The sequence below is a fragment of the Balaenoptera musculus genome, chromosome 11 (genome assembly GCF_009873245.2).
Source record: "Balaenoptera musculus isolate JJ_BM4_2016_0621 chromosome 11, mBalMus1.pri.v3, whole genome shotgun sequence".
Classification (NCBI taxonomy): Eukaryota; Metazoa; Chordata; class Mammalia; order Artiodactyla; family Balaenopteridae; genus Balaenoptera; species Balaenoptera musculus.
The window spans coordinates 20,785,572-20,798,337 of NC_045795.1; the positions used below are offsets into that span (position 1 = coordinate 20,785,572).

The 12,766-nt window shown below is 43.0% G+C and overlaps 1 protein-coding gene and 1 long non-coding RNA gene across 2 annotated transcripts; one reads left to right on the plus strand and one right to left on the minus strand.

Annotated features, from left to right (window-relative positions):
• The first annotated feature begins 190 nt into the window (after nucleotides 1-190).
• LOC118903217 (histone H2A type 1-C) lies at nucleotides 191-8,254 on the plus strand. The gene is made up of 2 exons (XM_036868043.1): nucleotides 191-761; nucleotides 8,095-8,254. Exon 1 carries the CDS (start codon nucleotides 254-256, stop codon nucleotides 644-646), a length of 393 nt encoding a protein of 130 aa, XP_036723938.1. The 5' UTR covers nucleotides 191-253; the 3' UTR covers nucleotides 647-761; nucleotides 8,095-8,254.
• Nucleotides 8,255-8,319: 65 nt separating this feature from the next.
• Nucleotides 8,320-11,903, minus strand: LOC118903234. Its single transcript, XR_005021750.1, has 4 exons — nucleotides 11,819-11,903; nucleotides 9,980-10,172; nucleotides 9,759-9,833; nucleotides 8,320-8,896 (listed from the first exon to the last, which is right to left on the minus strand). It is a non-coding gene; the product is annotated as an uncharacterized LOC118903234 (long non-coding RNA).
• Nucleotides 11,904-12,766: the final 863 nt, after the last annotated feature.

Consider the following 12,766-nt stretch of genomic DNA (forward strand, 5'->3'; position numbering starts at 1 on the left):
GCAGACTGCGTCTTAGTTAATTGGAAGACAAACAGCAAGGCTGTCATCTATGGGCAGAACTATGCAAATGAGGTATGGAAATAGAGCTTTTCTATTGGCCACTTAGGTGAATCTTGGTACTAACCAATCAGACAACCGGATTTACTCCCCAGGAAATGCCTATAAAAGCAGCAGTGTTCTATGTGCTTTCAAACTTGGTTTGCTTTGAGAAATATTCTTTTTTTATTTGTTCGTTTTTGTTTTTTTTTTTGCGATGTCTGGACGTGGTAAGCAAGGTGGTAAAGCTCGCGCTAAAGCGAAGTCTCGCTCTTCACGGGCCGGTCTCCAGTTTCCCGTGGGCCGAGTGCATCGCCTGCTCCGTAAGGGCAACTACGCTGAGCGGGTCGGGGCTGGTGCGCCGGTGTACCTTGCAGCGGTGTTGGAGTATTTGACGGCAGAGATACTGGAGTTGGCCGGTAATGCGGCGCGCGACAACAAGAAGACTCGCATCATCCCACGTCACCTGCAGCTGGCCATCCGCAACGATGAGGAGCTTAACAAACTGCTGGGCCGCGTGACCATCGCTCAGGGCGGGGTCTTGCCGAACATCCAGGCGGTGCTGTTGCCTAAGAAGACCGAGAGCCATCACAAGGCCAAGGGCAAGTGATTTGATAGGGATTTGAGTTTCCAGAAGTGCTTTCAAACCCAAAGGCTCTTTTCAGAGCCCCCCACTATTTCAAAGGAAGAGCTAACACCACTTGGAATATTAAAAAAAAAGGAAGGTAAGTTAATTTTTATCCAAGATAAAAAACGGAAGAAAAAATTTTCTACATCTTTAGAGAAGGCTCTCATTGTTACTAGAAATCTGCCTCTCTTTGCAGAAAGTGGTAAATCGGTTAAGGCCTAATGATCCACGAAGTGGTTAGGCATTTCAGACAGTCGAGTGATCTGCCTTTAGTAAGTAAAGCCTAAGCACGGTTTAACTGCAGGAATGGATATATGGTGGTCTCAAACTAACATGCCGAGTGCAATGGCCAGAACCTCTTAGACGCCTTGTTCTAGGCTGCAGACAATTCGTCTTTCCTAATCCCGCAAGGGAGTTAGGCTCTGCTCCCGCTAACTTTCAACGTGTCATCTGAAGTTTACCACGTACTGATAGGGGCTTTTGAAAAATTGATTACCTGGAGTTAACATATGGTAGCTTAGAACAGACTAAACCTAGACTCGAATTGTGGCTTCTCCCCACATTTACAAATTGTGAGATTTGGGGCCAATTTCTAACCTGGTAGTTTTGTTGTATGTAAATTGGGGATAGAATGATGGTGTTTTTTTGTTTTTTTTTTTTGACAAACCCCTTAACACCCGTAACCTAGATTAGTGCCTGACATTCAACGAACTAGAATTAATAGAGGTTCAAATGCCTAGGCTCCTAATGCAGCCCCCAAAGGGATAGAATAGGGCTGCAGGCCTCCCTAAAATAGTTAACTACTGAGGATCTGGTAAATTAGCTGCTCCAACCCAAAAGTGTCGATCTGGTACTGTGCAAAAATTCCTAGGATCCTATTTTCCGGGATTGAGTCTCATCAAGTAAACGTTTCTAATGCACGACTCAGTTTGTGCTTGGATGAGTAGGCAAGGAGGCTGAGTAGGCCAAAACTTGGGACCTGTGCGGCCCAGGGAGACGCACCCTCATTCAAACACCCCTGGAGCTTCACTGAAGCATTTTGCGTGGCATCAGTTCTTTTGGAGCATTCAAATCCGAGTGTGTGGGGAGAGAGAATCTAAACAGAAGCTGGTTCCCGTGAACGCACTTTTCTCATTCTCACGGTGGCACAGACGTCCTGCGGTCTTGAGGCAGCCTCCACCCCTCTTCCCCTCCTCCCGCGCAGCCTCCTACCCACCACCCCCACCCTGGCCTTGAAACTACCAGCCAAAGAACTGGGGCTAGAGGGTCTGGGTGTTTGGTGAAGGCAAATTGGCGGAAAAAGAAGTGAGCACCTTGATGGCCGCACGTTAGAATTTCCTGAATTTTTAAGGATAGCCGGAATGAAAATCAGTTTGGAGAAGGTCCGGCCTCACAGCATTTCACGTAGGGGTCCACTGAGAGGACCGGGTTCTTTACGCCAAGCATTTCTTGTATGTTGGAGAACTTGGATCCTTAGATTGCAATTGCTTTATATAAGCCTTGGGATACTTTTCATTGACTTTCCAGGTTGCCTTGGAACCCAGCTCCAACACTTAACTAGGTGGGTGACCTTGGGCTAGGTGCTTAACTTCCCCCTGCGTCCATTTCTTCCTATATGCCTTTGCTTGTCTTGTGATGAAAGGAGTGGGCTCAGCAGTGTGGGTTCTGAAATTAGAACACGGGGTGCTCGGGTAATGGCCAACACTTAGTAAGCACTTACTGTGTGTCAACATGCTTCCAGCATATTAATTTAACCCAACAATCTTAGAGATAAGTACCATTCCTATATCCCAATATTAAAGATGAGGAAACAGGAAGACAGCATAAAGAACTTGTCTGAGCCCCAAGGTCAGGAAGCCAGTACTTCTAACCACTGGCTATTTTATAACCAACTGCTCCCTAAGAGGTTGTCAGAATAATGAAACGAGTAAAAATTCAATACATAATGGATGTAACTTTGCCCACATACCAGAATGTTACTAATTGTATCCTAAACTCTGAGAAATTTAAGAGAAGGAGGAGAGGTAATCTCCCTGGAATCTACATAAAGGGAGGGAGGTAAATCCTGACAGACACGCTGGCCACATATTTTTGTGTTAACCAATACACTTTTGATTTAGTATGTGACAAGTGAAACAAGGGGACAAGTGGGGAGATGGTTTAGTAAAGAACCAAAGGACTTGATAAACTAATTTATTGTGGTAAGTGAAGAAAGGAGTTAGGGCTTGAATTTGAATTCACCCCTCTGGGCTTCAACAGCAAAACTTTGTATTGGATTACTTAAGAGTGAAATACATTGTGTTAATTTTGTGTGTATCATTGAGACCTCCTTGAAGTCAAGGACTACATCTTGTTAAATTGTTGATAGCATAGACCCTGGCATACAATAAACACTTGATAATCGGACACTGAGTAAATGTTGAGCTGAGTCAGTGGCTGGGCCATCACCAAGTACTCTTTGTTCTAGAGGGTCAGTTTATTACCAGAGGAGACATTAATTACACACCAGACTAACAGGCTGCTAATAATATCTTCTCTTACCAGTAGAAAATCCCTTCTGAAAAATCCAATTTGCATTGGCAACTTATTTTGGGAGCTTCAAAGAAACACAGAAGGTGCCAATTGATAAGGTCTTACCTAAGAGGTACTGCTAAGAGGCTACTCCCCAAGCAGAGGACATTCCTCACAGCTCTGGCCTAGCTTCTCCTCTTCAACATAGTTCTTCGCCTCCTACTTTGAAATGTCACTGTTTATATCCAAAAGCCCTAGTTACCACTTGGGAAAATTCTCTAGTGGGCAGTACACTCTCAGTAGCTTTAGCTGGTTTCCAGCCCTTGAGTAGGTCTCCATCTACCATGCCTCAAGGGTCCTGGAGAGGACCATTTAAATTGGGGCAAGTTGATGTGAATCGTAAACCCAGGGCTTCCAGTTACTGAAGACACCTGGGCACCAGGGACAAGATATGTATTAAAGGGATTTATTGAGATGTGAGGCTGAGACAGAATCATCATTCAATTATATAGCGTATTCCGAACAACACAGATCACTTTGATACAAAATCGCCAATTATAAAATCTTCTTTAAAATTTCCAAATAATCTATGCAGCAATATCCTTTCCTTTACTCCATCCATTATCCATTCACGTTCTATTTTTTAAATGTGTCATTTGAACTCTTTTTTACAAGTGTGATACATTTTATAACCAGTTGTAAAAAAAAAAATTGTATATTTTAAGGTTAGAAGTAGGTTACCTTCTAGGGGTTTGTCATCTGTTGAGCCTGAATTATAATTATAAATGTAAATATACCTGGTAAGTATAATGCATGTGGGTTACTAGAAGACATTAGGAATTTAACTGAGGAATCCCCATACATACCAAAATTGAGAATAAGGGCTCACATGTAGCCCCAGTATTCTTCCCTCTATATTTTATTTCAGTACCTTGATCTTGTAGCAAACTAAGATTAGCATCATCAGGAGATCTATCAAAAGGCAGATTATAGTCTATATTTATATCCATAAAACTGTATTATTAATAAGTAGACAAATTTATGAAAAAACTCAATAAGTATAATCATTATAACACCAAAAGAATTTGGAACATAACATGTATACTTTAAAATAAAACGAATTCTAGGACATGGAATTAATGTAGTCATATTGAAAAAAATATCAGAAATTCATTGGACTTAATTAGATTACAGTTGTTAGTTAAGTTGTAGTTTAGGCAGGGTGATAGAACAAGCATCTCTTAAGGCTTAGACTTACACATGTTACTTATAGTTGAGGTTCTTCCTGAAAGAAGCAAGTGTGCTAAGCTTCAGGGTCTCTGTTGTATGTTGCTTGTCTGCCAGTTGGAGCTTAAAGTTTTACCACATTCCTCACTCTCATGGCACCAGGCAGCAGCAGCTGAGCATGTCTATTCTTTCCTGTACTCAGTGATAGCCTGAGCTGAAAGTACAGGCCTTGACTTTACACCATGACAAATTGCCCTTGCATTCAAAATCTATCTCAGAATGGCTCTATCTCAAAATGCTCTAAATTTTAGAACCTTGGAGCTCAGTACTAGCCCCTGTTTACTCTGTCTCCTTGATGATTTTATCAGTAGTGTAGTTTCAAAGTCTGTCTATATGCAATAAACTTCCAATTTTACATCTCCAGTCCTGCTGTCTTCCCTGAAATGCAAATGTGTGCATACAAATTTCTACTTGACACCTTCACTTGAAACCCTACCAGGCCTCTCAACCTAAATACATTCAAGACACAAGAGTTTACATTATGCTTCTTAAGCCTGTTATTCCCTCCAATCCTCCCCAGCTCAGTAAATGACATTACTTGTAAGTCCATTTACTCAAGCGAAAATTCTAGGAATGAGCCTTGCTCCCTTTCCTTCATCTCCACAAATACAAACTATCTGTAAGTCACTTCACCTATACCTTTAATACATATCTTAATTTATTTACCATACTCCTTACCATGACCTGAAGAGCCATCCATGACCACCCTGGCCTCTGCCCACCTCCCTGACTTCATCTCCATCTCCCTGTCCAGCTACACTGGTCTCTCTTCCACCTGCCAAGCCCTTTGCTGCTTCAAGAAATCTGTACTGTTGGTCTCTTTCTCTGCAGTGCCCATCCTCTGATTTTTCTTCTGGCGAGCATGTTCTCAGCTCTTCTCCAGACAGGCCTATCTGAAATAGACCTACCCCGATGGATTAAAGATCTAAGGATAAAATACAAATACTAGATGACATTTTAGGGAACACTTTGTATAACCTCAGTTTTGTATGTGTGTATTTTGAGGGGGAGGTGTCATTATTAAGCCAGGCAGGAAATACAAATGCCATATAGGAAGGGACACAGACCACATAGGACAAAAATAAATTTAAGATGCAATATTCCATAAAAAGAGTAGAAAACAAGCAGTAAATTGGGATAAAGGATTTGTAAAACATTATACACAAAAGGTTAATGACTTTACAAGGAAGACCTGCAAGCTGCTAAGAAAAGGGCAAACAATAATAGAAAAAAATTACTGAACAGGATATTTTATACCTTTTATTAAATTCAAATAGTGCATATGAGAAAAAACAAACCAAAATACATACAACTGTTCACCTTCCTAAAAGTTAGGTTATGCATATCATAGCAACAAAGGAATAGCATTTCTCACCTATGGATAGACAACCACTAAAACCAATAATACTTAGGATGCTGAGGATGAGGAAGGAGTGCCACAGTCATATTATCTTTTGAGAAAATTTCCTGGCAATATATATTAAAATTTATTAAGAGACACTCAACCTTTTGTAAAGCAAAGCAGTATCAGATAGATAGATAGATAGATAGATAGATAGTAGAAACTAGGGAAGAGAGGGGGTCTACCATCTAGAAATAAAAGCCCCATTATGTGAGGTTATATGAGGAGAGATTGTTAACCTGTATAAACATGTGTGTAAAGTGTTAAAAGGAGCATGAATTAAGTTTGTAACTTCAAGTATAGAAAGTAAAATAAAAAAGTTACCTCCCTCTGCTCACGTCTCACTCCAAGTTACTTTCTATCAATCATCTTGTTGAGATTCTTTAAAATACAGTCTAAGATTTTATTTATCAGATCCCTTGTTGTTTGCCTCTCCCCATTATACTCTCTGGTCCATGAAGTGGGACCTGGTCTGTGACATCCTAACATCTAACAGAAGGCCTGGGACTCAACTCGCTGGTGAATGAACCAGGGAATGGATGTTGTAGTCCAAAAAGCCTTCTCAGAGCCCAGAAAGCACATGTGTATCTGAATTTCTGTATAAAAATGCCCACTAACCATTGTTAATACACTGCCTACTGCCCTACGCAGCTACTAGGACCGCTGTGAAATTTGGAAGTACCATATACACCATTTGTTTTCCACACTCTACCTTTTGCCAGGTTTCTGCACTAACCTCACCAGACTTAATGTCTCCTGATAAGCCTCAGTGACCCAGGAAGCCCAATTTCCTTTAAGGGCCTGTTTTCTCTGCTGGCTGATACCATGTATAAAAGAATCCTCTTTAATACCCTACTGGGTCTGTGGTTACTAATGCTTGCTTAGAGTCATGGAAGGAAAAGAGTCACACAGCTGATGTGTGTGACCAAATCAATGCTGTTTCATCCCCTTACAATGCCTGCTGTGCACATAAGGGTACCTTGGTGGCTTTTACAGTCTAATGCTGGATTATACAGTTAACACGATCATCTACAGGGTGAGTTTGTTGAAAAATTCTATCATACATCTCCACGCCCTGGCATGTCACATCCTCAGTAAATACTCGGAATGAATGCTCAGAATTAATGTGTTGGCAACAGAACTTGTATCTGCACGGAAACGGAATAATCACTAAGCTGCAGGGATTTGTGAGTTTATTTCCGGGTGATGTACCTTTTCAGCCACCACTCGGTTTTAAATTCCAGTTGCTACATTTGGAGGGAGATACATGACTGGTATTTGAGCTACTTTGTCCAAGATAGGCCACTGACCACATGTGACATTTTAAATTTAAATAAAATAATGAGGGGCTTCCCCGGTGGTGCAGTGGTTGAGAGTCCGCCTGACAATGCAGGAGACATGGGTTCGAGCCCTGGTCTGGGAAGATCCCACATGCCGCGGAGCAACTGGGCCCGTGAGCCACAACTACTGAGCCTGCGCGTCTGGAGCCTGTGCTCCGCAACAAGAGAGGCCGCGATAGTGAGAGGTCCGTGCACCGTGATGAAGAGTGGCCCCCGCTTGCCGCAACTAGAGGAAGCCCACGCACAGAAACGAAGACCCAACACAGCCAAAAAATAATAATAATAATGAAACTAAAAATTCAGGTACTCAGTTGCACTAACCATATTTCAAGTTGCTGGTGGCTTCTACATTGGACGGATAGATGTAGAACATGTCTGTCAATGCAGAAAGTTCTATTGGTAGCACACCGGGCTAGGTACTTTTTGTCCCTCTGAGCTAACATGTTCAAGTGCACTTAACCAGCTCCCTCCAGGTAGCATCTGAGGATACAGTTGCCTGATAAAATATAGGATGCTCAGTTAAAATTGAATTTCAGTTAAGTGACAAGTAATTGTTTTAGTATAAGTATGCCCCCAAATATGGCATGAGACATGCTATAATTCAACAAAAAATGTTGTTTATCTGAAATTCAGATTTAACTAGGCATCTTGTATTTTCATTTGCCAAATCTGGCAACCCTATCTGAAGAGCAAAATTAGAGCATCTTCCCGGGGAGGCTGGGTCCTCTTACCATGGGGAGTGTGTATATGAGGAAATGAAAAGGGCTGATACACAGAATGAACCAAACTCATTATGAGGAAAGAGGTTTGTAAGTTTTTCTGCATATGTTGAGGAAGGTTAAGAAAGAAGTTCCCAAATACATTTACTTTGGTTTCTTCTCTCCCCTTAGGTTTCAAAAGCTTCTCACTACAAAGAGACGCCTAGATCCAGAGTGTCTGTCAAACTCATCAATTCTCAGAAATAAATGGATTGGCATCTGTGTTCTGACATCTTTGATTGATTCTGCACCTGCAAATTTTTTCCTATTAAAAACTCACTCTGGGTTTCTTTCTTCATGTGTACTGTGTGTCTTGGGGATAAGGAGAGTAAAAGGGAAGGGATGGTAAATATTACTGTGGAGAAGCTCTCTTTAGTACAAAATGTACCTAATTTCTTGAATAAGTAATACATTCACAGGGTTCAACCAAATCAAAATAACAAGGTATATGTGGAGAATCCACTCCTCACTGGATTACCCCACTGCTCCCTAGGTAACATTATTTTCCTTGTGTATTTGCCTATTGTTAATTCATGCTGATGTGAGTCAAGAATGAACGCATTTTATCTCCCCCAATTTTCATTCTTAAAAGACAGCAGACTGTATACACTTACTCTTTTCTAGAACAGTGTATCTTGGAAAACTTTCCAGATATGAACATAGGGGGCATCCGGTACACTGTCTCATGGTATTGCACTGTGAATGCATCACCCAGTACAGCACAGTTCATGGAACCTGTCTCCTGTTGGTAGGCACATAAAGCAATTCCAGAATAACAAACCCTGATGTACAGCAAAATGGAAATTGTTCTAATATTCCTCTGGGATGGTGGAAAATGAACAGAAATTCAAGTCACTCTTGGCTTGGACTCAAGGTTCTTCTCCTTAAAAACTGTGGCTTTAGCCGAGCTCATTTTGAACCCCAGTTTCTTCATCTGTAAAATGGAGGTAATACGTACCTTAAGTAACCACGAAAATGAAAAAAAAATTGTTTGGGATTCTAAAGAACAGCACAAACAAAATTATTTAATTTTTCAACACTACTTCTTTTGTGAGAGTTATATATAATAAATTGTAATAGGATCAGGCTAATATGGTACCAAGACAGAGGAAGATAGTTTCATTAATTACCTGGTTAAATGGCCATTTCCTCACACAGGAGTTAGAAGGCACACCCTCCCAATCTGCCTGCCCCTTTGCCCCTTCTGCTCTTTCCTCTTAAGTCAAGGTCAGGTTTTAAGAATGTTTCTGCTACTCTAGTGTCTGTGTATTGGGGACTGGGGGCCTGGATGGTCCACTGCTGTATTACCAGCTCTCAGCTGGTGTCTGACATGGCCTGGCATGTACTAATCACTCAGGAAATAGCTGATGAATTCCTAAGGCTGGGTTGTAAGAAGGACACACCCAACTTAGTCTTAAAAAATACCTATATAAGTCTATACAAAGTGGTTTGTGTGTGTACACACATATACACATGCATGTACACACAGCACAGACATGCAGTGAAATATTCTGGAAAGACATGCGAATCTGGAATGAAAATACTTGGGTCTGTATTCCAGCTCTGCCATTTACCAAGTGTCTGACTGGGGGTGAGTCACCTGCCATCCCTGAAAAATCAGGCTTTTCATCTGTAAAATGGGATAATAGCACCTCCCAGAGTTTTGAAAAACCAATCAAATGAGAGCACATGAGAAAGCACTTTGTTCCTTGTAAAACCTAACATAAACATGTGTAAGATTATATAAAGATAGAAGTAGAGATAGAAATTATCTCTCACCAGAAATTATCTCTCACCTGTTGATCTATTCACAAATGTGGGAAGTTGAAGAGGATGCTGGGATTTCCAAGTTGGGATTTGCCAGCTTCCACCTGCAGAGATTGAGGTGACTTAGGTTGTGATACGCCAGATCACTGCCTGCTTCTGGCAGCCACTCCCCCATGGCTGGAGGAAGCTTCCAGAGGAGTGGGCCTGGCAGACATGTGGTGTTGAAATGGCAGTGGACGCACCCACTCACCTGCCACCAGGTCTCTTCCAGGTGCAGAAGCAGCAGCCCCAGTGGACTGGGTGGGCACTTTGAACTCAGCTGAGCCACCTTTCCAAGAGCAGAGACTCCTAAGACAGGGATGCTCCAAACTGTGGCTACTCTATTTTGCTCTCAGCTTGACTCCCTGGATATGGAGCATCGCCCCTACTGGGTACCTGTGCAACTTTGGCAGAGAAGAGAAATATGTGCAAGGCCATTAAGGAAAGGGGGCCTAGGTACAGTGGCTCTTTGGGAGGAAAGAATAAAGGAAGGGGAGAGCACAGAAGGAAACTTCGATTTCCTTTAGCTCAGTCCTTCAGGCTGTGGATGAAGAGACTGGGGCCCTGAGCAGCTGGTCTCTGTGTGGTCACAAAACAGATCAGCGGTTTGTACACGTCACCCACAGAGTTATATTTCTGCCCTCGCCGTCTTCATCCTCTCAGGCGTCCAGTGGAAAATCTACATGTCATTTTGAACCTTCCTTGCGTTCTATTCTGTGTTCAGGGTAACATGGGTAGCCTGGAATTGGCCATAGCGGGAGTATATACACAACAAGAACTGGCTACAAGTCAGTATTGGGGGAGTTTTCCTGGAGAATCAGTTGTTAAACCTTTACCAGCACACCACTACCTTAAACATCCTTTGTTTCTACCCCATAAAGATAATCTCATACCTCTCATGACTCTCTCTGTCTCTGTCTCTCTCTCGTGCACACACGTTGGCTCACGCTATTGTGCTGTTTTCCTACCTAAAAGGGTTCTGTCTCACCTCCCAAATAAGCCCCATGTCTCTGGGTTGATTTAATTCCCACAGTCCTATGATCCGCACCTATTGTGGATTCTTCTGCATTGTTTCCCATCTGCTGGGTTCTCATATCGACTTCCCAAATTTTATGAGAAACCCTGACACACTCTTCTCACCCATCCACACCTGCCTCACCCCTCACTTCCTTCAGGCTTTTGCTCATATGTCACCTTCTCAGTGAGACCCTCCCTAGCCTTCCTCCTACTCCCAGAGGGGAGAGATGCCTGCTGGGAGGGTGGCCAAGGTCTGGCGGAGAGTGATGCTGGGAGTGTGGACTGTCAGTACAGCATGGCTAGGAATGTCATGAGCAAAGGCACTGCTAGGACACAAGCAGGGCTGTTTAACCAGTGACCCCAGGGATTTCCTCTGGGTTGCCTGGCAATGAACTGGGAACAATGGCTGCTTCTCTCCCTGTGGGAGAATCAGCCAATGTTCTCAGGTGCTGGGAGGCTGGTGCTCCCAGCTGAAACCCACACAGAAAAGGTTTCTTCTCATTCAAGTCTGGTCTCGTGCTTTCTCTATGAAAAGGAACAGCACAGGCACTGGGTCCCCTTCTGGAGCACAGCCCCTCTGTGCATCAGGCTGTTCCCTTCCCTGGCACGTGACTCAGAGCTGCAGGAGAGCAGGCACTGCGCATCTGCCGACTTCTGCCCACGAGTTCCAGCAGACACAACTGACACTGTGCCTGCCAACCGGACAGGAGCCCAAAGTACGAAGACCTGTTAGGAGGAGTTAATGACCTCTAGAGGAGGGAGTCGGTGGGAAGGAGTGGCTATAAACAGCTTTCATTATGGGCTGAGATCGAACTTTTTAATCATTATTCTAATCACCTTGTGTCTCATCTTCTCAAATGTTCTCCACGAACGCTACAAACCAACAGCTCTTTCTGAAATTTCTTATTTATCCCTTTGTATTCCTCCCCCACCCCACCCCCACACCCGCCACCCTTTCCTTTGCCCGTTTTCCCGCTCTCTTTCCTCTCCATTTAGCATCAGCTATTTTTTAAGGAGCACTTTTTAAAAGTACCTGGTTTTCACACTAGGTGGTCAGTGTTGAAATACGTGGAGACTCTGCCACCGTTGCACTCCGCGCATGCCCCAGTGGGACCCAGTCACGCCGGAACTACAGGCTCAGCTCGGGTTTCCGGTGCCGGCATCTGTGTTATGGAGCCGCAGAACGGTCCTCTGGCTCCATCAGTAAGAACCACGCCGCTCGGATCTCACCTGTGACTCAGAAGCTGTGCCTCAGAATCAGACAAATATTCCTTGTTATCCAAATTTACTGCTATCTAAACTAGAGTTGGATTGGGAGGAATGTGGTTCCTACCTCACTTCATTAGATTATAATGCTCACTCAAGCACTAACTTATTTAATCTTCATAATGTCATGAGGTAGGTGCTATTATTGTCCCATTTTGTAGATTGGGAGACCAAGGCACAGAGAGATTACCTAACTTGCCCAGGTCATGTACCTGGTAAAAAGGACGGATGGGGGAAGTGTGCAGATGAGAATAAGACGCACACAGGGAAGCAGCTTCATAGTGTTATTGGGAAGGCAAATGAGGTAATACAGGTAAAAACCTCAGAAGAGCGCCCAATCCGAAGGGAACCCTCGACAAATGCTAGTTGCTGTTTGCTGCTATTATCATAACAGTAATTATCTAAATACACAATGCAACCAGTGGTCTAGTAGCCCAAAGAGCTAAAAACTGTCTGTCTCTTTGGAGGCTTTGTTTGCTTTAATTTGGTTATTTGTTACACCAATTTTATATTGTTCTCTGGACTTTAGTCTTTAACTAAGAAATACCCTGGCCTCATCAACATGTTCCACCGGGGCCTCCCATTGGTCAAATCTACTGGAAGCCAGAGAGCAAGGGAGCCTGGGAAATGTAGTTTCCAGTGGCAGCGGCTTCGGAGAGTAAACAGGCAAATGAGGGAAACAATGAGAAATTCAAACAAATATTTCTGAAAATCT

Excerpts from the sequence above, each read along its gene's own strand:
- LOC118903217 (XM_036868043.1), top strand. The coding sequence starts at position 254 with ATGTCTGGACGTGGTAAGCAAGGTGGTAAAGCTCGCGCTAAAGCGAAG.